Source organism: Marmota monax, unplaced genomic scaffold (genome assembly GCF_021218885.2).
Source record: "Marmota monax isolate L192 unplaced genomic scaffold, Marmota_monax_Labrador192_F-V1.1 WCK01_AAM20220418_F8-fsc00017, whole genome shotgun sequence".
Lineage (NCBI taxonomy): Eukaryota > Metazoa > Chordata > Mammalia > Rodentia > Sciuridae > Marmota > Marmota monax.
Genome location: NW_026695241.1, coordinates 23,772,341 through 23,799,936, shown reverse-complemented (window position 1 = coordinate 23,799,936; position 27,596 = coordinate 23,772,341). Strand labels below are relative to the sequence as shown.

At 37.0% G+C, this 27,596-nt stretch overlaps 1 protein-coding gene across 5 annotated transcripts in view; it reads left to right on the top strand.

Moving 5' to 3' along the window:
• The first annotated feature begins 1,849 nt into the window (after positions 1-1,849).
• The window catches only part of Pcnx1 (pecanex 1), a 154,478-nt gene continuing 128,731 nt past the window's right edge, over positions 1,850-27,596 (top strand). For all 5 annotated transcript variants that reach the window (XM_046440992.2, XM_046440991.2, XM_046440989.2 and 2 more), the window contains exon 1: positions 1,850-2,017. In XM_046440992.2, coding sequence (XP_046296948.1) covers positions 1,865-2,017 — 153 coding nt within the window. In that variant the 5' untranslated portion in view covers positions 1,850-1,864. The remainder of the gene's footprint in view (positions 2,018-27,596) is intronic.

Below are 27,596 nucleotides of genomic sequence, written 5' to 3'. Positions count from 1 at the left end.
TCTACAGTGGTAGTTCCAACCTTGAATGTCCACTAGGATCCTCTGGAAGAATTATTTTATTTCATTTTTTGTCTTCTTCACATGGAGGGCTTATCAAAAACAGTTTGCTGGACCCCACCCCACAGTTTCTCTGAAGTGGTGCTTGGGAAATTTGTGTCGAACAAGCCCTGACATGATGTCCTCCAACTACACTAGGAGGACAGCATTTATGCTGACCACAAGCACAGGTAACCAGAAACTGCTAATCAATTCAAACTTTTACCTCTATGGATAGGTGAAGAATGCCGAAAAATAAACTTTGAAATTTCAATTTACAATGAGGATGATTGGGGTTTTAAAGTCTTCTCAACCACTTATTACTTACGAGGACCTGGGCAATCACTTAAATTTTTTTGAGGTGTAGGTTCACTCATTCATAAAACAAGGATACCTCTATGCTGCCCACAATAGTGTTGTATCAAAAGAAATGAGTGTGAAAATATTTAAACAACTGTAAAGAGGCATGGCACTTGGAGGTTTTGTGATGGTTTTTCACTACTCTCCTTAAAACGTCACCAGTTCCTTTGGCTTTCTTGCTTCCCTCATTAATTATAGCAACTTTAATCTGGGAATGTGGAGTACTTTAATTGCTATAATAAACTCTTTTTTAAAAAAATTTCATTCAGTGAGATCAGACATGCTCTATAAACACTACACAGAGCCAAGAATGATTCCCAGTTTTTACAGCTATAAAAAGAGAAGTACAAGACCCTATTGTAATTTGGGGTGGAGTCACAGTTAAATCTTTCAACCCCATTTAGATTGGCCCATTGATAAAAACGGCTACTAGCTATAGCACGTTAAAAAATAAACTCACAGCGCACAAAAGATAACTTGCCTGCTCTATACTTTTATATCACTTGCAACTTCTATTAATTTATTTATCCTTGGAATTACTAAATCCTTCCAGTCTGGGATTTGAGTATTTTTCTCATCCAAGTTGCACAGCTCCAAGGGCCAAAACACTTCCTGCTCAAATTGGGAGCATTTGTGATTTTTCAAGAATTAATTCTTCCAGGCCTTCAGTGAGTCTCTCTCAGACCTTAGCTTCAATTGCACCTAGGTCTTTAACAAATATTGCAAATATCAGTCAGGAGGCTTTTCTGATGGTAAGGTCTATTGATTTCGAGTCAAAAAGACCCCTCTGAGGAATCGGTAAATAGATTTGCCAGTCATCTATCGGGGGGGGTGGGGGTGGGGGGTGGGGGGGGTGGGGTGGGGGGGTGGGATGGGGTCACCTGGATCCCCCATCCCTCTCCAGGGCGCCCCTCCCAGTCTCGGGGCCGCGTCCGCACGCGCTTCTCCAGGGCGCCGGCAGGAGGCGCCCGCGCGGCCAAGGCGCTGCGCGCACTCGCGGGGAGCCGGCTTTGGGGGCGGAGGGAAAGGAGAGGAGGAGCCCGAGGGGGCGCGGCTTCCTCCGCGTCCCTGCTGGGCGCCGGGTAGCCTCCTTTGCCGGGCCAGGGCTGGCGGCCGGCGGGGGTCGTGGCGGCGGCGGCGGGGGCGCTGGCGGGCCGCGGGTCGGGCTCCGGCCCCGGCTCCGGGTGTTAGGAGACAAGATGGCGGCGGCGCTCTGGAGGCCGGTCTTCTCCTCCTCCTCCTTGCCCTCCTCCGCCCCGCCGCTCGCCGCCTCCTCCTTCTCGGTCTCCTCCTCCCGGTTCGCTGCCTCCTCCTCCTGCAGCAGCATTAGCGACCGCCGCGGCGCCGGCCGGCTCTCCCGGAGCTCGGGAGGGGGATAGACCGGGCAGCTGCAGGCTTCGGCGACGAGGCCGAGCTGGGGCCGGGGCGGGGACGGCGGCGGCGGCGGCGGCGGCGGCGCCGGGTGGGGATGGGGTCGCAGACGCTGCAGATCCTCCGGCAGGGGGTGTGGGCCGCACTCAGCGGGGGCTGGTACTACGACCCGCACCAGGCCACCTTCGTGAACGCGCTGCACCTCTACCTGTGGCTCTTTCTGCTCGGCCTGCCCTTCACCCTGTACATGGTGAGTGTGGGGGCGGGGAGCTGCGGCTCCTCGCCCGCCGGCCCGGCTGGCGTCGCGCCCCTGAGGACCGCTGTCCCCTGGCGCCCCTCCCCTCCCCTCTGGCTCCCCCTTTGCTCTCCAGGGCTTCCCTAGTCGGAGTCAACAGCAGCCCGCGCCTCCGCCCCCGCGTCCTCGCCCGCCGGCCGGGAAGCAGTCGCTTCCTAGGCCCCTTCTCGGGGGGCCCTTCACCTGTGGCCTGTCCAGTCATTTCCCCACGGTGGGCAGACCCTAGCTGGGTGTCCCTCCCTGCCTCCAGCGTCTCGGGGTCCGGCCGAGTGGCTAGCCGCTCCCGGAGCCGCCGCTCTCACGCTGGGCACGCCGGCGTGTTTGCGTGCGCTGCCCGGGCACCCCTGGGCGCCCCTTAACCCGGGGCGCTCCCCGCGGCTGCTCCCCGGGGGGCCCTCCAGCCGCGGTGCCTCTGTGCGCGCGGAGCTCGGGAGCGGGCCGAGGATGTGTGCGCCCTACTCCGAGAGTCACCGCGGCCGTCCCGGCTCTCCCTCTCTTCTAGGTGGTGGTGGCAGATCAGGCTCCTAACTGTCAAGCCTCCAAAAATCATTGTTTTGCTCACCACCGGTTCTTTTCTGTTCAGCTGGGCGGCCAGCGACTGTGGCATTTCCAGGCCTGCTTTGCGGGGAGGGAGCGGGGGAGATACGGGGAATCTGGCTGGCATTTCGCAGATTTGTTTGGGTTGGTTCAAGGCCTTTGACTGATAGGAACAAGGAAAGTATTGCCTGTTGCTTAATGCAGCACGACCAGTCTCTGAATGACCTGTTTTTAAAGCAGTGTTTTCGCTGAAAGTTTGTAAGCACACTTTTGTTTTAAATCACAGTAGGTGAGGGTGGGGCACTAGGGAAACTGTTGTGGAGAGAAGTGTTATTTAAAGCTTCAGTTAAAAATTTAAAAGTTAACCGGAAGGGAGAAAGGATAGTAACTTTATTTTCGGAGAATTCCTTCCAATGTGTTTCTGCTAACTTTGTTCTTCGTGGGTACAGTGAAGCTGCTAGGTTAGAAAATCCCGTAATGCTACTCAGACACGTGCCAAAGGTGAGGCCACCCAATTATTCCCCTAGTGACGCTCAGTTGCACTAATTGGCAGGCAGAGTGCGGGTTTGGGGGAAGATGTGCTAAATTTCACATTCTCCAGCAGATTTTAGTTCTTCATTGAGATTATTTCGAGGGGACTTTCTGTTTGGGATTTACAAAGAGTTATTTTAAAAAATGCTGATAGCTTAGTTTATTAAGGGACTTGTTCAGTCTTGTCGCATTCTGAAAATTTATTATGAAGTGTTATGATTTCAATTAATTCTGGCCTAGGGAGTTCTCTTTGCACCACTATACCTTCTAGGAATATGACATCATTAACGAACAGGTTAATTACTTTGGGTGTAAGAATCCTCAGGCTGTCACAAAGCTTTAATAGTCGATTTCTTTTGTATCCAGAAGAGTTGTAGATTTAAAACTGAGAATGATTTTTGAGATGTTAGGATTAGTTGCTGTGGCCCGGTGTAAGGTTTCTGTGTTAGCACTTGCAATTAACCGTGTGATTGTGGTTAAGTCTCTTTAAATGTAATTAACAAACACTACTGAAGGACTATTAGAGCAAATCGAAACTAAGACATTTAAATTTACCTGCTTCATCTTGGGAGTTTATTCAGTTTAATTGTCAAGTATTTGAGTTTATGGTGTATACTAAGCATTGTGCTGGGTTCTGGGGAAATAAAATTGCTTCTTTGACTGTTGTTTCAATTAAGGCAATTCTGCTCTTCCCAAATCTTTTAAAAGCTCTCCTTGACTCTTCTCTTTTCTCCCTTGATATCCAGTCCATCAGCAAATTCTGCTCATCATTACTACTGTCAGTAGCACCATCTTTGCTCTTTTGGTTCAGGCTACCATTCCTTCCCTTTTGGATTATTGTAATGCTCTAATGAAGCTCACTGCTTCTGTTCATTATTTTCTATTCTCCAAACAGAAGTCTGAGTGATTCTTTCAGATCATGTCACTCTACTCCTAATGCCTGCCCTCCCGTGTGTCTCTGTCCCTACCCCCACAGACATCCACATATTTGCCTGTTTAATAATCTTCCCAACAAGGACTGTTTCTGCTGTTGTGCCTTGCACTTGCTCTTCTCCCTGTCTGCGCGATGCCTCCCCTGTAGATACCTGTGGTCTTGCCCCACTTAAGGTTTCTTATATATGTGAGGCTTTCCCTTAAACCTGTGTAAAATAGCAACTTCCTGAGCTCTTACCACACTACAGCTTCCTGCTCTCTTTTAAATAGTACTTATTGCTGATACATGTACTCATTTGTTAAATGCTTTTGTTATTTCATAAACTTTAATGGGGCAGGAACTTTGTCACTGCTGTATTTGCAGGACCTAGGTCAGTGCCAAGTAAATAAACTCAATGTTAAATGAATGATGAGCAATGAGCAAGACACAGCTTTTGCCTTTAAGGAACTTAAAGTGTAGTTTGTGAATATAAATAGCCAAAAGTATTAGAACTGTTGTGGAAGGGTGAATGACCCTGAACTTTTAATCAAGGGATGGAACCTGGTGTGGGAGATTAGCAAAGAGGATCGTAAACATTTTAGGAAATACAGTAGTACTATAGTATTTTGGTAGATTGAAATATATAATTAAAGCAAAATCTAACATTCTGTGTTAAAATGAAATCTCAGCCATAGGTTATCATTCATATGTTCTTTTATAATAATTACAACTGATAATGACTTTATTAAGTGTACATATAGGTTCTTTATTCCAAGCCCTGTGTCTTTATAAGGCTTAGCTGTTAGTGACTTGTTTTGTGACCTTAGGCAAATAGATGAGCTGGGAATTATACAGGATTCTTTGAAGCCAAAATCACTATGCAGGCTGCCTAAGTTTGTGGAGAAGTTGTGCACTGTAGAAGTCAGATGTTTTTGTGTAGAATTCAGATGTTTTTCCTGTCATTAGCTTTTGGGGATGCTTTCAAGGGTGGAATTTACAATTTCTGCAATTTTAGAATTTAAGTAGGAAACTTAAGAAAATTTTCCTTCTGATTACTTTTTATGTTTCTCCTAAGTAAAACACCTCTTTTTATCTTCTTATAATTATTTTTGTACATGGCATGTCACAGATGGTGAACTTTGGGGTGGGAAGCATTTTTGTGTTGTAGAGAACAGATTGGAGTTGGTGTTATCTTGATTTTGAATCTCAGTGTTGTTTCTGATTATGTGTCCTTTGGGCAAGACTCTTCATCTTCCTGTACCTTGAGTTACTTATTTGTGAGATATTTCATGAGTATTTTGCAAGAAAATATTTATGAAATAGGGTATTCTCCTTCAGAATGGCTTGAGTAAATGTCATTTGAAAGAATGTCTAATTATAACAATGTTCCCTTTGTAATGCTGTATGTCTGGAGGAGATTTGATAGCTCTGGATTTATTAAATCAAATCATTATTATAACATGCTGCTCAACATATTATTATTATTATTGTTTTTTGTGAAGAGTTATACTTGTAGTTGGGTGTGTTTACACACTCCTGTAATCCCAGCAACTCAGGAGGCTGAAGCAGGAGGATTCCAAGTTTGAGGCCAGTCTCAGCAACTTAGTGAGGCCCTAAGCAATGTAGCATGACCCTATCTCAAAATAAAAAAAAAAAAATGGCTGGGGATGTGGCTCAGTGGTTAAGCACCCTGGATTCTGTCCCTAGTACCAAAATTAAAATGAGTAAATAAAATAATAATAATAGGTGACAAAATAGAACTTTAAAATTTATTTACATAAGATTGAAGCATAGCAGAGTGGTAGAGCACTTGCCTACCATGTAAGAGACCCTGGTTTGATTCCCAGCACTGAAAAAAAGAATTTATGTACATGAGAGGTTCTCATTCTAGTTGACATCACTTGACAGTGATAAAAATGTGTGCAAGTGCAAGCCCATTCTTGCTCAAAATCTGGAGTGTGGCCCATTAATTTGTGTGTTATAAACACTTCAGGTAAAATTAAAGAACCCATCAGTATTCCTCTAATTCCCAGCCTCTGATTTGCTTTCTATCTGTTGTTCAAAATCCTCTTGTCTGTTTCACAGGCACCTCAGAGCTGTCATGTCCAAAACCACTCTGAATTCCCCCACTGAAACGCCTCAACATTCCCAAACCCTTTTTTCTTACTGTGTCATCTTAGTTAAGGACTTATTTTTAGATGCCAATACCATCCCTCCCCCTCAACTTAGGAGCAGTCTTACCAGTTCCACTGTCGGAATACCTCAGACCTTCCTTTCACTTCCTACTCCATGGTATTTTCTGTCTGTATCACTACCTTAACCTTTTCTCTGCTCTTTGACTTCTGTTCTTGCCCATCTGCAGCTCATTCTCCGTATAAATTTGTTTGTATTACTTCCCCTTTTTAATATTCTTCTATGATTGTTTTTTTTGGTACCCAGTATTGAACCCAGGGGCACTTGACCACTGGGCCACACCCTTTGCTCCCTTTTTATATTTTATTTAGAGACAGGAGTTGCTTAGGGTTTTGCTCAGTTGCTGAGGCTGGCTTTGAACTTGGGATCTTTCTGTATCAGCCTTCCAAGCCACTGGGATTACAGGCATGTGTCACCATGCCTATTTCATTCTGTAACTTTATTCCACCTTACTACACAAACAATTTGTATCTTTGTTTACTTGTTTGCTGTCTCAGATGGCTCCCTTCATCTCACTACTTTGTAAGTTCCATGAGGGGAGGGGCTGGTTCTGAATTATAGAGCAGCATATATTTGGTATGTGCTCGCGTGTTTGGCTCATATTACACTCTGAATAAAACTTGTTGAATGAATTTATTATTCTATATGAACCTTCTTTAAGAAAGCAGTCATATTGTCAACTTGTAGAAAAGCTTGTGAGTTTACAAAAATAGCAATTGATTCTTCAATTCTTTTTTACAGATGGGATGCTTTCTAGTTATCCTTTGAGAAATTATTCTGAGTCATTAAATCATTGAGCAATTGAAAAACTAGTAGAGTTTCTATTGCTTTTGCAGCCTTTGAATACACAGATTTAGCCATGTAGTGTTTTCTTTTGCAAGTCAACACAGGTTTTCAGTATTTTATTATAAGAATTTTCAGACATACAGAAAAGTTGAAAACATTGTACCCTTCACCTGAATTCTGCAATCTTTAATTATGTCTCCATCTATGCATCCCTCTACCTGTTCACATTTTTAAAGAGCACTTTTTAAAGTTATAGACATCAGTATAGGTCACTGCTAAACACTTCAGCAGTCCAACTTTTATCTATAGTTCTAAAGGCATAAACCTTAAGCGATTTATTGAGTGGGTTTTGATAAGTGCATTCACCTATGTAGTAGACACTCATCATATCATGTACCATCAGCATCACTCCAGATAGTTTCCTCTTACCCTTTACAGTACTTCTCTTATCCTTGTTCTGATTTTTTTCATTATAGATTAGTTTCTCCTGTTCTAGAACTTTGTGTAAATAGTCATGTGGCATATATTCAGTTTAGGCCTTTTCACTCAGCATGTGTTTGAGATTCATCTGTGGTGTTATGTTTAACAGAAGCTTGTTCCTTTTTATTGCTGAGTAGTGCTCCTTAATATAAATGTACTACAGTTTATTCACCTTATCTGTTCTCCTGTAGATGAGAACCTAGACTTTTTTGGCTATCATGTATAAAAATGTCCCCTGCAGCGTAAAGTAGGTCTTTTCAAAACTGAAGAGCACTGAAAATGTTCATGCGTATTAGAAAACCTTTTCTGTTCTCAGATAAGATTATGTTTTAATTTATAATAAATGAATAATAACTGCATACTTCATCCTTTTTTTTTTTTTTTGGTATGAGGATTGAACCCAGGGGTGCTTTATCACTGAGCCACATCCCCAGCCTTTTAATATATATTGAGACTGGGTCTCCCTGAGTTGCTTAGGGCCTAGCTAAATTGCTAAGGCTAGCTTTGAACTTGCTAACCTCCTGCCTCTGCCTCCCAAGCTGCTGGGATTACAAGCGAGCACCACCGCACTCGGCTACTTCATCCTCATTTTAATTTTAGTAGTCTTTAATGCTGTACTTCTATTTGCTCAGTATTTAGATTTTTCTATTTTGTAGAATGCAAGAAAGTAGAATCTTTATTGGTTCAACTGTTCTGATTTTTTTTCCCCTAAATCAAAAATTACAGAGCCTTTAGTTCTTAACCATTTTGGAGAATGAGGCAGGAGGATCACCTGTTAGCTCAGTCTGCTGAATATTTTAGTACGCAAAGTGTATTTAGGCCTGTAGATACTTTTATTTCTTTACTTAGAAAAATGGTCTCAGATTTTTTTGCTGTTTTGAAGCCTCCTGTTTCCACTAGACTATAAACTGGAAATGTTTCCATGTGGAGGGAAAAGTGACTTTTTAAACAGTAAAACTGTTCCGTAGTAGACCATAGTATAGATGTATTGCAGTGTATCTAATAATTTTCCTAATACTGGCTATGTAGGATGTTTCCAGTTTTTAGCTATTTAGAAAACACTGTGGTGAATATTTTTGTAGTTAAATCTTTGTTCTAGTTTTTTGATTACATTATTATAAATAGACAAGAGTGAATGCTGACGGAGAAGGGATAAACAGTTGGCATAAAAGTTGAACCCCATCCTTTATGGTTTGTGCAGTCTTATTGATGCACACAGCATGTTTTCTGTTAAGAGTGAGAGGGAAGGCAGGAGGATATTGGAGGTTTGAGGAAAATCCACAAATGTGGAATGTTTTTCTTTTTGTGAGTGGGAAGTGAATTGGCTATTGAGGGATGATAATAAGATTGCTGACAAATCTCAAAGGGTACCGTGAATTGAGTTCAAAGGTTGAAGAGGAATGTTCAGGAAATAAACATAGGGTAAAATATACTTGGAAATTACAGCACCTAGGTATGATTTTCTAGGGAGAACTAAAAAAATAAAACAAAACCAAAAACAATACAAAACAAAAACAGTAAAAAGAAAGTGGCCTTGAACAGAATTCAAGCCCAACAACATTTAAAAATCAGCAAAGGAAGGGAAGGGTAGAAAAATGGAGAGAGGAACAAAGCCAGGAAAACAAGAGTATTTTGAAAAATGAGAATGGTAAAAATGCCAAATTGTCCTCTAGAAGTGCTAATTTAAATTTCATCAACTGCATTGCAAGTACTTCCCAGTACTCTCTTCCCACCCCCACTCAACACTTTCCAAAACAAGGCATTATTGTAAATTTCTTATTCAATGAAATTTGGACAAAACCATTTCAGTTACATTTTGTCTTTGATAATAGAATTTTTCTTCTTCTCCCCCCCCCCCATTTGGCAGAATTTTCTTACTTTTTGATTCAAATAGTCTAAATTAAAGATGTTTACTGCACTAACATGTCTCATAGCAACTTTGATTTGACTTTTTCTATTTGGACTCAAGATTCTGAAAGGAGATTGCTTGCTGCTTTCTGTTATTTAATCCGAGTTAAATAAAATGATTTTTCTGCATCTGAGCATGGCAAGGAAGTTGAGAACTATTTAGTAGGTGCATTAGGACACCAGGGACATCTGAGAGTAGTAACACTAGAGTAGTGTGGACAAATGGGTGAAAAGGGAATAATAGAACAAACATTTTGTAGATTATACCACTGTTGACTTCTTTAGCATGTAGATGAACTTTACAAAATGAGTAGTTACTGATTTTCTATTTCTCTGGTTTCTCTGTCCATCCTCCATAAAGTTGATTGGATGCTTTCTTTGGTAGCATTGTAAAAAAAAGCTTAAGAGTTCTTCCATTATCCTTGTAACCTGAGTATCTGCTTCTTTTAACTTTGAACCATTGATGCCAGTCTTTATTGTTTTGTGTAATGGTAAGAAAGAGAAAAAAGAAAGAAAGAAAAACCTGGTGAAAAGCAAGCCATTTCCTTTTGGGTTTTTAAGGGAAAAAAAACCCCAAAAAACAGTCCTATTTTGTAGCATTTTGTATAAACCAAGTAGAACCCTGAGAGCAGAATGCTCTGTGGACAGCCAGGAAGATTAGTCACAAATTTAAGAAGCCTGAATCACGTTGCTGCCTGTTTTCCCTTTCCTACCCCTCCTCACTCCTTGTTTGAGTGTTGTCTAGACATAAACTAAACAGGTCCAACCACCATAGTTGTTATCTTTACAGCTTTCAATTTTGATACAATTTTAGATTTTTAGAAAAGTTATAAAAATAGTACAGAGAGCTTCTATATACCATTACCCAGCTTCCTCTCATATTGAACTGTTATGTAACTATGGCATATTCATCAAAATTAAGAAATTAACATTGATACAGTATTATTAATGGACTACCGCATTTTATTGAATTTCATCAAATGTCTTTTTCTTTTCAGGACTCAATCCATCTTTAACATGACTTTCTATTTGTACAATTTATAACAGCTTATAAGGTTTTTATCTATGATAGATAAAATTTTTTTTAAATATTTATTTTTCAATTTTATGTGAACACAATATTTTATTTTTTTATGTGGTAATGAGGATTGAACCCAGTGCCCCATGCATGCCAGGCGAGCACTCCACAATCCAAGCCCGATGTGGAGCGACATCCCACAAGCCCAATGGATAAATTTTTTTTTTTTAATATTTATTTATTTTTTTAGTTCTCGGTGGACACAACATCTTTGTTTGTATGTGGTGCTGAGGATCGAACCCGGGCCGCACGCATGACAGGCGAGCGCGCTACCGCTTGAGCCACATCCCCAGCCCCTGGATAAATTTTTGATGGACTAAACAGGAGAGTATTCTGAATATCTGTACAATTGGCCATTAGCCTGTATTAGGCTATTTTAAAATTGAAATATTTTACATATGAAAAATTGTATAAAATGAAAATTCTAAGATGAAAAAGACTTTATTCTTCATTAAAGGCAGAATGGAAACTTGTGTCTTCCTATGTGAAGTTGTTTTTCCTAATTTATAAATTAGAGATGATGAGACAAGACACAGCTCTATTATAAGGCAGAATATGACTAGTTCCATATGTGTCATGAAGTATTTAGGAATTGGAAGGAGGGTGTAATTGCTTCTTAGAATGCTGCATACAGAGGGTAATCTGTACATTTCAGACATTTACTGTTTGCTAGGCACTGCTATTGGTCTTATGATGGCATCTTTATGAGATTTGTTATTTGTGCTGAACTAGTGTATCTATAACCTTCCTATTAGGCAAATGGATCTTTGCTCTAGGGAAAAGATTGTTAAAAGAATATATGTTTTTGGATGTAGTGCTTTGCTTTGCTGTCAAGTATTTGTTGTGATATATTCAACATGTGAAGTGCTTCTCAGTGAGTTATTTTTTTAACTTCTGAGAATATTGTTTATGTCATAAGATTGGCGTTCCTGGTAAGTGTCTGAAATTTAAAAGAAAGGCTAAAAAAGCAAACAGACCCAAATAAATTATCATTTACTTTCAGGTCACAAATATATATATCTTCTCCATAAGCAAAACTGACCCTCATGACAAGACCATAATGAACATGGCAGGGTAGTAAACTGGGGTTTTGTTGTTAGGCATTTTAGTAATAAAATCCTCAATATAGAGATTAAAAAGAAATAAGTGTGACAAATCTAAAACGGTAACACTGTATTATCCAAAAATATTTTTAGTCCCTTAGACCACAGGAATATTAAAGTATATGTTACATGCTATTGAAGAAGTAAGCTTAAGCTTGTTTTTGCAGTATCTTATTAATTTGAAGATTTTGTAAGTAACAAGAAAGTTGAAAGAATAGTTTATGGTCACTCATATCTCTATCCACATTCCATAGTTATGAACTTTAAAAAAAATCATATTTGCTTCAACTGTATATATAGTACTTGTATGTAGTCTCTTTTGCACAGGTGTATGGGACTGAAATGAAAATGTGTTACAAACATCATGACACTTCACACTAAAATGCTTTAGATTTTGTCTCCTACATAATTATAAGACCCTTATGATGTTGAAGATGAAATAAAAGTAATCATTAAGCTTCTGAAAAGTTGTTCAACCTTACTCATCAAAGGAGAAATGCAAATCAAAACCATAACTATTCACAGAGGTTTCCTGTGGGATGGAGTATAGAAGTAGAAAATGGAAGAATGGAAGGCAGTTAACAGAACTGGCAAATATGACTACTGAACATTTTAAATTTATATACTCAAAAAATCTTATAAAGTTAAAAGACAAATCAGAGGCAAACATTAACACAGGATAGAGTTAATCCTTATATATACAAAGGGTGCTCACAAATCAGACAACACTTCTGAAAAACGGATACAAAAAGCAGTTAAATGAAAAAAAAAACAAAACATAAGACCTGTTCATAGAAAAATGGTTTTGATTTGCATTTCTCCTTTGATGAGTAAGGTTGAACAACTTTTCAGAGGCTTAATGATTACTTTTATTTCATTTTTCCATGAACAGGTCTTATGCATTATCCAGTTTTCTGCTAAGGGCAACCTTTCACATTTTAGAGTTGTGTTTTTCAAATATTAATCACACAAATTTATCACCAAATTTTAAAGTATTTGAAGAAAATAAAAATTTTACAAATTTTAGTAAAGTCTTTATTTATATCATGATGAAAGCTGGCGAGGATGTGGGGGAAAAAGGTACACTCATACATTGCTGGTGGGCCTGCAAATTGGTGCAGCCAATTTGGAAAGTAGTATGGAGATTCCTTGGAAATCTGGGAATGGAACCACCATTCCACCCATCTATTCCCCTTCTTGGACTATACCCAAAAGACCTAAAAAGAGCATACTACAGGGACACAGCCACATCAATGTTTATAGCAGCACAATTCACAATAGCTAGACTGTGGAACCAACCTAGATGCCCTTCAATAGATGAATGGATAAAAAAATGTGGCATTTATACACAATGGAATATTACTCAGCACTAAAAAATAACAAGATCATGGCATTTGCAGGGAAATGGATGGCATTAGAGCAGATTATGCTAAGTGAAGTTAGCTAATCCCTAAAAAACAAATGCTGAATGTCTTCTCTGATATAAGGGGGATGACTCAAAATGGGATAGGGAGGAAGAGCATGAGAAGAAAAACCTTTTTTAAAAATAAAAGCATTTGTTCCAATCAAGCTAATTGATTAAACAATTCCATCTTTTTCTCTGTGGCTTAAATGCTACCTTTTTCATAATCTAAATTTGTACTGAGATATTTTGGGTTTTCTGTGCCATCAACATGTCTGTTCTTACATGAATCCCATGTATTTTTGGTGACTCTAGTTTTATATATGTGTGTGTGTGTCTATAACTATATCTACATTTAAAATATTTATTTTTTAGTTGTAGTTGGACACAATACCTTTATTTTATTCATTTTTATGTGGTGCTAAGGATTGAACCCAGGCCCTCATATGTGCTAAGTGAGTGCTCTACCGCTGAGCCACAACCCCAGCCTTATATTACATTTTTCATAGTGATAGTCTCACTGTGTTCTGTATTGTTATTTTTTTTCATTACTTTCTGGCTATTCTTGCATGCTTACTTTTCTATTTTAAGTTTCTTAGAGATACTGTTTAATTTTTTATTGAAATGGCACTAAGTTTGTGGAGGCATTACTTTGGGGGAGGGAAGTTTGACATGTATATATTGAGTCAAGGTGATCTCTCGATTTATTCAAGTCTTTTATGCCCCTTACAACATCTTTTTAAAACGTTTTCTTCATGGTAATTCTGTACATTTTTTCCTTAGGATTAGTCTTAGATTTTAGTTTTTAATATTAGTGTAAATAAAACCATTTTTCCACTTTGTTTCTAATTGGTTATTGCTTGTAAGGAGGCTTATATTTTAAAATAAACTTTTTATTTTGGACTGCTTTTAGATTTACAGAAAAATTGCCAAGGTAGTACAGAGGGATCTCATGTACCCTGCACCCAGTTTCTGCTGTTATTAACATCTTAGATAACTTAGGTCACAGCCAGCAAGCCAATATTCTTACAGCATCATTCATATAAAGTTCATACTTCATTCAGGTTTTAAAAATTTTTACGTAATATTCTTTTTTCTGTTCCAGGATCCCATTTAGAACTATTGATTTTAGTTTATTAATCTACAGCCAACCTTATACAATTAGATCTTTTTTGTTCTAATAATTTCTCTCTTGATTTTGAAAGAATTTTCACATACATAATTATATTTCTTAAAAAAATTTTTTTTTGTAGTTGTAGATGGACAGAATGCCTTTATTTTGTTTATTTTTATGTGGTGCTGAGGATCAAACCCAGTGCCTCACAATTATATTTCTAAATAATAATTTTTCTTTCTGATATTTATACTTTTTCTCTCATGTAATTGCTTTGCATGACACTTTACACATACAATGTTAAATGTTGTAAAAATGGACAGCCTTGCCTTATTCCTTATTTTGGCTTTATTCTATGTTGTTTTTTGCATGAAATAGTCTTTTTTCTTTATTTCTTATTTTTTTGGTCTATTTTCCACTGACTTCTGATCATTAACTGAACTAATATTTTACCTCTGTGTATCCTGAGGTCCCACAAATCTTATGTAACTCATGATTTTAGTAGCTCATCATTAGTTCCTCTGAATCATATGTACTCAGAGATCTTTTTTTTCACTACGTTGCTTAAACATTATTTAAAAAATCAAATATTTGTTTGCTGTTATATATCCATCCATCATTTTCTCATTTAGTCCTCTTCATAGCCTTATGAAATGAAGATAATATTATTCCCATTTTACAGATGAGGAAACAGAGGCTCCTGGAAGATAATCACTGGCTCAGGGTTATACAGACTGCCTCTTTCTTCTCTCTGACCTCAGGACTACTACCCATAGTCACCTCCTACCACCATCCTCTACACAGTTATGCAAGATGTTTCTATTTGATTGATCTGCTCCTGAAAGCCTACCAGTGATTGATTTGTGGTAAACTAAGTGTCCCCTGATCATTTTCAATGTGTGTTCTGAATCTAGTACTCTCAGAGCTGTTCTTCCCATCACCATCTAATTATAACCTTAATCTGGTTCCCCTCCTTGGCTAGCATATTACTGAATGCAGTGGAAGCCCATTTTTGAAGTGCACTTTTCTCCCTGGGATTTAGTTATGGTTCTTGTATCTGTTTACAGTGAGATAATTTGTGTCATGGATCACTTGGGGTGGGGGTTACCCTTGTTCTGTGGCACATATTATGAATGGATTTTATTAAGCTTTAATGTTCTTTCACTTACTGGTCTAGTGTGGGGTTCTTTTCTTGTTGTGTTTATATCAGATATTATCTCCTCCTTGCTATTGCTACTGCCATTATACCTTCTATAGAGATGCAGTGTTTACAATCTATTTTTAGTGTGCCAATTCCAGTTTATTATGAACAAAATCTGGAACTGCATTACTTATAAGTATGTAAATAGAAGCACCTAGCTGCATGTTTCAAGGGACGGAGGCTTTTTTTGGGGGGGAGGGCAGGGGGATTTTAACTTTGGATTGGCAGTGCTATTGGCTTCTACTGGGTAGAGCCTAAGGATGGTGCTAAACATTCCACAATACACAGGATGGCATCCCAAATAAAAGGTTTGGCCCGAAATGTCAATAGTGTCAAGGCTGAGAAACTACCATACAGCATGCATTCTCAGTGGATGTGCTGTGACACTCAAGCAGGCAAAAATTAGTTCTTGAGTGTGTATGTGAAAAAAATCTTACTCTTTCTGGGTATAGAGATGTAATACAGTAATAAAAATATCGAGTGTGTCTATAGTAATAAAGTTTCAATGTGTGGGGGGCACGATAGAAAACAAATGTCTGAAAAGGCTCCTCAGGAGGTCAGTACGAACAAAAAGTTGAGGACACTGTCTTGGAGGGAGACCATCTAGTACTACTGAAAAACTCAGTCTCTAAAGTCAAACTGAATATAAAATCCTATTTCTGTCACTTACCAGCTATGGGCATGTTGAGAGCCACAGCCAAGGGGCCCCAGCAAACTTTCAGACTGCCAGCTGATGATTGGCTCACAGCAGCCCCAGCAACATCTAGCTGATTGGCTCCTCTGCCTGATGCTCATTGGGCTGTTTCCCTGCCCTTTCAGACCATGGAGCTGCTCATTGGGGGACTTTTTTGGCTCCGCCCACACAACCCAGCCAATCGGCCTCAAGAGCAGGAGGATTGTGGGAGGTGGAGGCTGGTGGTTGAGAGAGCGGCTTGTGGGAAGCCAGCGGTGGCAGTTGGGCTCTGAAGGTTTTTCCTGAGGAGCTGTTTTGTTTGGCGTGTGTGGTTCTAAAAATAAAGTTCATTTCTTTTGACAAGTGGCTCCTGAATTGTGCCCAGCCAGACTGCGGCATGGGCAAATGACTTTACAGCTTCAGTTTTGTCATCTGTAAGATGGAGATGATAATAACAACTTTCTTCAAAGTATTGTTGTGAGATAAATCCATTTAAAACACTTGGCGCTTGATTGTTAGTCATTCTTCTAAAGGCTCAAGGAAAAAAATTTCTTGTTTTTGCTGTATTACCATTTCTCAGAAGGGGTCTGAGACTTGATGGGTGATCAATAAATATACATTGAATGAATAGAGCTCTGATGTATTAAGCTTCTTGAGTTACTTGATTGGAGGCAGTATGATATGTCATATTTTCGTTCTTTTTTTGTATGTGTTTGTTAAACACCATTCACGTTTGATGCACCTTAAATATAATAAGTGATATAGCATTTCTTTTAAAGTTAGAAGTAGATTATGTAGTATGCAGTACTATCATTCTGTTTCAAACAAATTGAATGAGCTCAGGGCAAATGTGATGGAAATGATGTATGGGTTCTGGTTAATATTCCTAGGAGAGCTAATATTTTTTTAAAATTTATAAATCTTACTGATTTTTGTTTTGTATTTCAGCTTGTAATTTGTTCCACTGAATTTTAGTGAAACAAAATATAATTGAATTGTAACTTTTTATAATTAATTTTTGTTTGCTGATATTTTATTTTGGAATATTTATTTCTATTCGATCTGCATAGTTTTGATTCTTTTAGCATAATACTTTTGTTATTGAATTAAATGATTTTTATTCTTACTTAAACTTGAGCCATTGTATTGTTATTTATTTTGTGCTTATATACTGTACTGCATCTATAAGAGTATAGTTATACTTTTTACATAAAGTGAGAAAATGCTCATTATTTTTTTATAGCATTCTTTTTTAAACATACATTTATTATTTATTTATATGTGGTGCTGAAGATCAAACCCAGTACTTCACACATGCTAGGCATGCGCTCCATTTTCCTTTTGGGTGTTCCCAACAACATGGCTTGATTAAAAAAACAAAACAAGAGTCTATAATAGCTATTATAATGTTCTAATAATGTGCAGACACTGAATGTCATCATAATTGTGAAAGATTAAGTTAAGCAGTTTATGGAGCTAGGAATATGTATTTATGAGATGAATGAGAAAAAAAATTGTTCTAGTGAAGCACAAAAGGAGTTTTTGTGACAAATAGAATTAATTCACAAAGTGTCTTATACTGAATTGATGTTGATGTAAACCTGTTAGATAACTCATATAGCTTTTGTAATGATAACTCATATAGCTTTTGTAATGATGAAAGTTCTGTTGCTAAAGATATTTGTGAACAAATTGAAATTGTTTTGAGAAATAAGAGTATAAAATAATATATCTAAATTTATTTTGTATAACATTTTTCTTTGAAGATACTGATTTTCACCTTCTCTATGGCCTAGTACAGTAACTTAATATGTTACTTGATGAGTTGCATGTACTATATTACTTTGCTCCCTTTTTGCTGAGTGATAGGACATAAATTTTGACTTATAAATAAAATTATTCTACAGCTGAAAATGTAAATACAAATGTACATTATGGGGTGACAAATATAAAATGCAAATACCACACATAAAAGATAGTATCAAGCATTGTTCATGCTTCTGTTTGTATTAAAATGTTTATAGATAACATTCAAAATTGGAGTAATATGGATAGGTTCAAGTTCCAATAGCTCACTTGTAAAACCAGTTACCTTTGGGGAAAATGTATTCTAGCTGGCCTTCCAAAATTAATTTGACCTATTGTGTAACAATGTTTATAGAATACTGTATTTTTAAATTTTTTCTATGGGAAGTTATGCCTGAATTTCAACATTGAGAGAAATGTCTCTCCTGTTCCTCTCTGAAAGGAAACAACTAACTAGAAGGCTTTACATCAGCCCCCTAAGGAGACAGGATAGCTAAGTCCCTAGAGCCATGGCCGTTGACATAATGGCCTTTTCTGAGTCCTTTAGAGTCAACTTATATGTGAAAACTGGAAGGCTTATTAAAACATTTATTTTCTTTCAGATCTAATCTCACCCCTCATTTTTTTTAATATTTAGTTTTTAGTTGTAGTTGGACACAATACCTTTATTTTATTTATTTATTTTTATGTGGTGCTGAGGATCGAACTCAGGACCTCACATGTGCTAGGCGAGTGCTATACCGCTGAGCCACAACCCCACATTTCTCCCCTCATTTTTCATAGACAGTCATTTTCTCTGTTTGTGGGCAATATTTGATTTCTAAGCCCTTATTCCTTTCTTGTCTTCAGTATTCTTCCCATTCACCGGAAACAAAAGGTGGTATACTGAACTGAATTCCACACATTGCAGGAATTAACTTTTCCATTCACTGTTCTTGTGAATAAACCAAAAGGAATTTCTGCATCAGGATAAGTAAGTGGAGATGGGTCCCCCTAACCCCCAATTAGCTCTCTCTGTAGAGGTTAACAAAAAATTCTCAGTTCTTTTTCCCATTAGTCATTTGTACCCAGTGAAAACAGCCACAGGACTGACTGAATTTTGGGTAGACATTGGAAAGAAAGCAGCTTTCCTATTGTTATAATTGTTCAGTTTTTTTTTTTCCAAATTTTTTTTTGTAGTTGTAGATGGACAGAATGCCTTTATTTTATTTGTTCTATTTTAGGTGGTGCTAAGGATTGAACCCAATACCTCATGCATGCTAGGCAAATGCTTTGCCACTGAGCTGCAGCCCCAGCCCAACTGTTCAGTTTTCATCTTCTGAAAAAGCATTAGAATAGTCCCGATATTGATGAATAGAGCCTACAATTTAGGATGGAATTACTCTGTGTAGTTTTTTTTTTCCCTTGACTAGGTCATAAAGCATACTGTTTTTAAATTCTGCTAATTATTGTTTTTATCTGTCACCTATTTTTTTGTTATTTAATACTTATTTTTTACTTATTTTTCTACAAGAGAGCGGCAGAGCAGTCAGACCTGTAAGACAAATTTAAGTTCAATTTTTCCTTCCATACTTGCCAGTGATTGTTTCTGGTGTAGCTTATTTAGAGCTAGGCAAGTGCGCTACCACTGAGCCCCAGCCTCAGCCCCAAAGATTTTCTTTTCTTTGTTTTTTGTTTTTTTTTTTGTGGTGCTGGGGATTGAACCTTTTGCCCTGTGCATGTGAGGCAAGCACTGTACCTCTACCAACTGAGCTATATCCCCAACCCCATTGAAGTTATTTTAATTTTTTCTAGTGCTTTCCATGGAACCAATTTTCTATAAGAATATCAACCAATATTCTTGGTTGATATTCTTATAGAAAATATCAATAGTGCAGATTGATAATTTTTTCATTACAGAGGAAGACATCAAAAAACAGAGGCAGTATACAGAATTATAACTTCATGTAGTAAAAAGTAGGTATACTATATGCTTTTGTTAAAAACTTTAGAATTACTTAAAAATATTCCAGTTATTTTATTGGGAGACAAAGCAAGATAAGCTATTTTTGGAATTTTGTTATTAAAATGACTCTGTTGAATGTGCCCTGATTTCAGGGTTATGCATCCCCCGCCTCCCCCGCACTGGGGATTGAACCCAGTAGCTCTCAGGGTCTCAAGTTGCAGAGGCTGGTCTGAACTTGGAATCATCCTGCCTCTGCCTCCTGAGTTACTGGTACTATAGGCACACACTTATGCACCCAGCTCATGGGTATAGATTGCAGAGGAGCAATTATTGGTCTGTGTTTGCTGGAGCTACTTTGCTTCACAGTTGAATGAAACTAGTGTTGTGGCAGGTTATAAGTTTGTACTTGGCATATATGAGGGAGAAGTGATTGGTGATGATATTTTATTAGAGAACAAAATAATTTTTCATTTAAGGCATAGGGGAACAAACTATGTCCCATGTAGTTTTTATCTGACCTATGAGCTAAGAATAGTTTTTACATTTTTTTAGTGATTGAAAGAAAAATCAGAAGGATTTTGTGGCATGTGAAATTTATGTAAAATTCAAATTTTGTTGTCTATAAAAAGTTTTATTGGAACACACCATACTAATTTGTTTACATATTTTGTGTGGCAGAGTTGAGTAGTTACAACGGATCATCAGCAAATTGTGAAATGCTTGTTGTTGGGCCTTATATCAAAAAAGTTTGCTGATGGGTGCAAAGTCACAGGCATATAGGAGGAATAAGTGGGAGTGTTTTATTACACAGAGGGTGATTCTAGTTTACAGCGTGCCTCATCTAACCCAAAGTAGACAAAGGGGAGGATTTTGAATATTTTCATTAGAAAGAGATGATAAATGTTTGAGATGATGGATAATCTTGAATATCTTGATAAATACACAGTGTAAAAATGTATCAAAACACCACACTGTACCTCATAAAGATGTGAAGTTATTATCTGTCAACAACAACAAAAAAGTTTGCTAACTCCTGACTCTGGAACCAAACTACTACTTAATATCTCTTTTTGAGACTAAGTTCACTTACCTCTCTTTGTCTCATTTTCTTCATCTCTACAATAGGGAAAATGATAGAACCAACTTCATTAGGTGATTGTGATGGTTAAATAAGTTACTACATATCAAGCTCTTAGAATACGCATTGCACATGATAATAAGTATTAGATGTTAGTTGATACTGTTTGATTCAGTGGTAAACCACTTTGTAACCTAGAATGTAAAAGGTGCATTGAGATCAATTTAATGGATAGAGAATACCTATAAGTATGTTGAGGAAATAGTCTTTTTTAAAAAATAGTTTTTAAAAAATACTTACTTTTGGGTTGTAGTTGGACACAATACCTTTATTTCACTTATTTTATTTTTATGTGGTGCTGAGGATCGAACCCAGGGTCCCACAAGTGTGAGGCGATCACTCTACCGCTGAGCCACAATCCCAGCCCCAGGAACTAGTCTTTTGGCAACAGTATATTTCTAGATGTTGAGTCTGTGGAAATAAGGAAAATTATGAATCCAAAACAAAGCATAGAAAGTGATCATATGTTTTTACTTGGCTGTACAAGGAAACAAGCATCAGGTAAAAGTCTATTTCTACCATGAAGAGTGGTAATCATAGTGGGGAATCATTCAGTTGACTTCTTGAAATGAAATAAAAGATAAAGTTATCTTATGACTGTGATAATTCTAGTTTGAACATTTTAGTGATTCCAAGTATTTGATTTCAAATGGCTTCTTCAAGGGTCTCATCAGAATGTATTTGGCATCTTGAATATCTGGAACCTGTCATTCCTGAATTAAAATATCCCAGTTGTTTGTTGGGATACATTGTCAGAATTAAATTGTGTTCTAAATGATTCAGTTTGTTTTTCAGCATTTCATTTCCTTTCCTTACTGGAGAAAAGACAAACTATTCATCTGTTCAGCTTTTTTTTTTTTTTTAATTGTGTTGAAAAACACATAGAAAAATTTCCTCTTAAATTTTTTATATTAATATTTTGTCTTTTAAAAAATATCTGAGCCATTTTTAAGTGTATAGTAGTTCCCCTCTCCCTGTCTTTGATTTTACTTTCAACAGTCTCAGTTACCTGTGGTCAGCTGCTATCTGAAAATATTAAATGGAAAGCTCCAGAAATAAGTTTTAAATAGACTATTCTGAGTTCATGCTTTCTTGCCCAGGACATGTGTCATCCCTATGTCCAGCATATCCATGTACACTACCTATACCTTCGTCACTTAGTGGCCTTCTTAATTATCATTAGTTCCACAGTATTGCAGTTTGTTCAATGTTACAGTGTGTTCAAGTAACCTGATTTTTTTAACTTAATGGGCCCAAAGTTCCAGAGTAGTGGTGTTGGCACTTAAGATAGACCAAACATGCTGTTGTAAAATGCTTCCTTTAAGTAAAAAAGGTGAGACTTTTTGAATTAAAGGAAAAAAAGTCAAATGCTGAGGTTGCTGAAATCTATAAATTATCATTAAATCTACGCTATGTCTAATTTTAAATTAAGTTTTATATGTCCATGCATGTATAAGAGTAAACAAAGGGTTTGGTACCATTCACAGTTTGAGGCATCCATCCACGGGGGGACCTTGGAATATGTCTCTCCCATGGATAAGGAGAGGCTACTCTACCATTCAGTGGTATTAAATATAGTTCATTATTGCATAGTAGATGACCAGAATTTCTTCATCTTGCAAAATTGAAACTCCATACCCATTAAAAAACAACTCCTTTTTTCCCTTTACTACCCCTGCTCTTACCAGCTCCTGGCAACCACCTTCTACTTTGTTTCTGTGACTTTGATTGCTTTAGATATTTCATATAAGTGGACTTATCAAGTATGTTGTCTTTTTGTGGCTTTCTTATTTCACTTAGTGTAATATCTTCAAGTTCATTCATGTTGTAGCACATGACAAATTTCTTTCATTTTTCAAGGCCAAACAGTATTCCCTTGTATGAGTATACAATTTGTTCATTCATCCATTGATGAACATTTTGGTTGCTTCTACCCAAATGTAAATAATGCTGTTAAATACATGAGTGGGCAGATATAGGGATCATGCTTTTGTTTTTTGTGTTTTTTTTTTTGATATATATGCAGTATTGACATTGTTAGATCATGTGGTAACTATTTTTAACTTTTTGAGGAACTGTTGTACTGTTTTTATAGGAACCATACCATTTTATGTTCTCACCAGCAGTGCACAAGTGTCCCACCAATTTGTCCACATACTTGCTACTGCTTTGTTTTTTTTAATAGTAGCTATCTTATTAAATGGGGTGTGGTTTTGATTTGTGGTTTTAATTAGCATTTCTATCCATCTAACTTTTAGGATGAATGATTTTGTTAAAAGGATCTAACCCAGTTTTCAATAAGAAGGCTTTTTGACTTTATATTTGACCTGAATATATAGTGTTATGTGATTGATGTAAATACTTCTGACTATACCAGTGTAATTGGGAATTAAGAGTTTTCTTTTTTTTTTTTTTTTTTGAGCTTCTTACAATTAAGGAGGAAGGTAAGAGACTATGTTGATGGGAAACTCAAATCTATTACTAAACCTATCATTGAGGTAAATATAGATCTTTATTAAAGATAAAAGCTAATATGTTCTTTCATGAAAACCTTTGTATTACTATTAAAATTTTAGTTTTTTTCCTAATTGTAAAGAAATACCTATTATCTAAAAACTCAAGAAAATACAGTGAAACATAATTTATCTTTGGGATATGTTGTATTTATTCAGTGTATCTGTGTTGCTGCAGTTAGCTGTAGTTTTTCACTGATGTATTAAGTTCCGTTGGAAAACAGTCTCCACTTTCCATTTTTCTGATTTTTCAATTGAGGTTTCCTTTCATATTTTGTAAGTTTCCTAGTATTGCATTTATATCTGAATTTTATACTTGCAGGAGGAATTGTTGTGCCTTGGACTTTGTATCTATCAATTTATATTTTAACAGTTCTGGTTCTCTATACTTAATTTTATCAGATTTCCTAATATTTGCTCATAGAAATGAGCATTGTGTGGTATATTGATGTGGGCTGTCTGATTAGGTGAAGTTGAACACCTTTATTATGTTTGTGGTCCTAGTTCCCCTACCTGCCTACTTCCAGTCCTGGGGTTTGAACCCAGGCATGCCCTACCACTAAATTTCATCCCCAGCCCTTTTATTTATTTACTTTGAGAAAGTATCTCGCTGGCCTCAAACTTGCAATCCTACCTCAGTGTCCCGAATAACTGGGCATAAGCCATTCTATCTGGCTGTGTGTGTGTGTGCTGTGGCGGGGGGGAGGGGGTTCTTTTGTTTTTCTTTGTAGAACTAGGTATTCAGTCTAGTACCTTGAGCATGCTAGGTAGACGCTCTGTGACTGAGCCACATTGCCAGGCTTCATGTGTTGTATTAATTGGTCATTTATAGTTCCTTTTCTAGGTAAAGTCTTTTGTTCTTAATAAATAGTTTCATTGTTATTGTTTTTGTAAGAGTTCTTTATATGTATACACATACATGGACATGCATATGTGTATATATATTGTGTATGTATATATATTGTGTGTATATAAATATACACACATACACATAATAATACTTGTTTTAATGTGTCTTCTAGTTGAGGCTTGTCTTCTCACAGTGTCTCTCAATGAACAGAAGTTCTTAATTTTAATTCATAGTCCTTTTCTAGTATATTCTTTGAGAGTCATTTTTAATAAATCTACTGAAAAGGTCATAAAGACGTTCTTTTAAAGTTTTATTAGTTTTGCTGTTGAAATTAAAGTCTTTAATTCATCTTCCAGTTTAAAAAATTTAAATATGATAACTTTTTACCTAAAATACATAGTTCATATTTTCTTTTTTTTAATATTTATTTTTTAGTTTTAGGTGGACACAAAATCTTTATTTTGTTTTTATGTGGTGCTGAGAATCGAACCCAGTGCTTATGCATGCTAGGCGAGAGTGCTACCACTTGAGCCACATCCCCAGCCCCAGTTCACATTTTCTTGCTTGCTTAGTATGTAATGCCAAAATGTTTTATAAACAATGCCTTAAATAATGAGGAAGTTGTAATAGTGGAAACCCCCCAAATAAGCTTAAAAGATGACTTGCATTAATGATGACATTTTAAGATATTTGTTTAAAAAAATTTTTGCTTTAATTTCCCAGCCTTGGTCTCAATTGTAAATAATATGCCTGCTATTCTTTTAAGTTATTGATCACTGATTTCCGACTGAAGTGGTTTGAATAGCTGAGTATTGCTACACAATAAGTGAGTCTCAAAATAAGAAGCTAACTAATTATGGCATAATAGAATTTGAAAACATCTAGCTTGTCTGCTTTAATTTTATTACCTTTTAAGTTCTGTAATGTTCTGATGCTTAAGATATATAATATGTTTACATATTAAGATATATAGGAAAACTGTCTGAAGCCCAGGATGATTCTGCATCTTTATCTTGTGCTTCTAGGGTTGTGACCTTTATAGTTATTTAATGAATGCCTTGTTTGTCCATCAGTATTATACCAGCTACTCTGCAGCTTTCCATCTCTACTGTCCACTGCTGGTAGTATCCTAGGAAAGGAGTACAACCAATCTCTCTGTACAAGCAGTACAGGTTTATACCTGTAGATAGACTTGTATCTCATGATAAAACATATTAGCTTTTATTACCTAGGGACTGTTAATGTGCTTAGTTATATCAGCATTAATTTGAAGATAACATTTACAATCATATAACCTAAGAAGATGAAAAGTGTTCTTTTGGAAATGTTAGTAACACTTTCTAAAGTATCGTTTGTTATAGAACAGAAATTAAGTCAATGTATATATAATCCATAAAACTGAGGAACAGGTGAATTAGCTAGTTTCTAGGTTTTGGTGTTTGATTTTAGAGGACCAATGAAACATCCTGCAAAGGCAGACACTGCTTACAATTTTCCTGTAATATTAGTGAATTGTAATTACAGGGAAGGTTGATAATCTTTTAAGATGTGATGCTAATGTTGTCAGCTGTCTCAGAGTCAGCTGAGAGCTTAAGGTGGTAATGCAGGTGGAGTAGACAGGAGGTTTAAGCAGCCTGTGAGTCTATACACTTAGGGAAGAGTGAAGCTATTTGAGTACAACTGTCCTCTGACACCTAGAAATGTTGGAATTTACCACTGGCAGGGCTTTTACGTTCAAACTACATAGTGTAAATTAAATGGGCAGTTTTTGTAATTTGAGTAGAAAATATGTGTTATTCATTTGATACTGGTTCCTGGTATGTAATGGTCACTTAAATTACATTTGGGGAAAAAAGTATCACTTTGTTTATAGTCTTTTCATTATGCAGTGTTTTTAAGAAAGGAACTCTACTTCATTGATAAATTCTTATATTTCAGTGTTTGTTGCACTCAGTTATCCAATATTCTTAGCAGTCTCACAGTAGGAAGTGAGTTTATTTAAATCTGTTTTAAATGTTCATAATCTTTGCCTTTTTTTTTGTGTGTGTGTGTGTGTAGAGGCATATACTATAGACTAACTATTTAATGTTAAATACTCAGTTTTATCTTTTCTCATTGGGAGGGACTGTTAATGTTTTAATTGAGTTTGTCTAACATTGATTAATAATGTTGGGCTTATTTCCTTTCTATCTGCTTAATAATATAATCAGTTGTTTTTACCTTAATATGAATGATGGTAAATAAGGATGAAACTCTTGTTTTTCATTGGCACTTTACACTTGAAAATGGTATCAGCAATGTGGTATATAACAGGTAGTGAAATAGGGATATAACCTCCCTTATTATCAAGATGGGTAATCTTGGCTAAGTCATTCAAACAGTAGATCTCAGTTTCCTGGATCTTCAAGAATTCTAGTTTTATGAGAACATTTTAGATGGAAACCAACATCACAAGAGAAGTTTTGTGAATTCTACAAGTGGTGTATATTTTTGTGTGTATCACATAGTGTGTGTGTGTGTGTGTGTGTGTTTGAGGATGGCCATTTTGCCCAGAAAAGATTATTCAGGGCACTTTTGATTTTTATACTGATTTATTAAAGTTTTAAATTAAACAATTAAAGAATTTTAAACTCAATTATAACACATTTGAATGAGCATTTTAAGAAATTTATTTTTTTCTAGCTTAAGATCCCTTTAACTTAAATTGAAACTATAAATTGAGCATTTATTTATTTATTGGGTACCGGGGATGGAACTCAGGGGCACTCAACCACTGAGCCACATTCCCTGCCATATTTTGTATTTTATTTAGAGACAGGGGCTTACTGAATTGCTTTTTAGCTCCTCGCTTTTGCTGAGGCTGGCTTTGACTTTGCCATTCTCCTGCCTCAGCCTCCCTAGTCGCTGGGATTACAGGTGTGTGTCACCACACCTGGCTGAGCATTTATTTTTAAGTACTTAAATCATCTGACAAAATTTTCTAAGTACTTAATTTTTCTAAATCTGATATTTAATCTCTTTTTCATCCTAATTACAACTTGACACTCTTTTCTTCTTAAATTATTAGAAAAATTTCTTTTTCCTATCTGTATTATAAATTTGTCTGGTTCATCAACAACTTTTCAATTTCATCATCTTGAGCAGTTTGAGCTTTCCCTTTCCAAGCCATTTTGGAGTCACATTATCAGATGGCTCAGGTTGACTCTTACAAAAATATGGGTTCTGGAGCTACAGACATCCAGAATGATTTTTTTCCTCATGAAAGTGGGGATATGTTGAACCTAGTTTTATACTTTCTGCCAGCAGCAACTCTGAGGACTGTGGAGTGGGGTGGTTTCTGAGCCTGCCATCCTGGTATTCAGG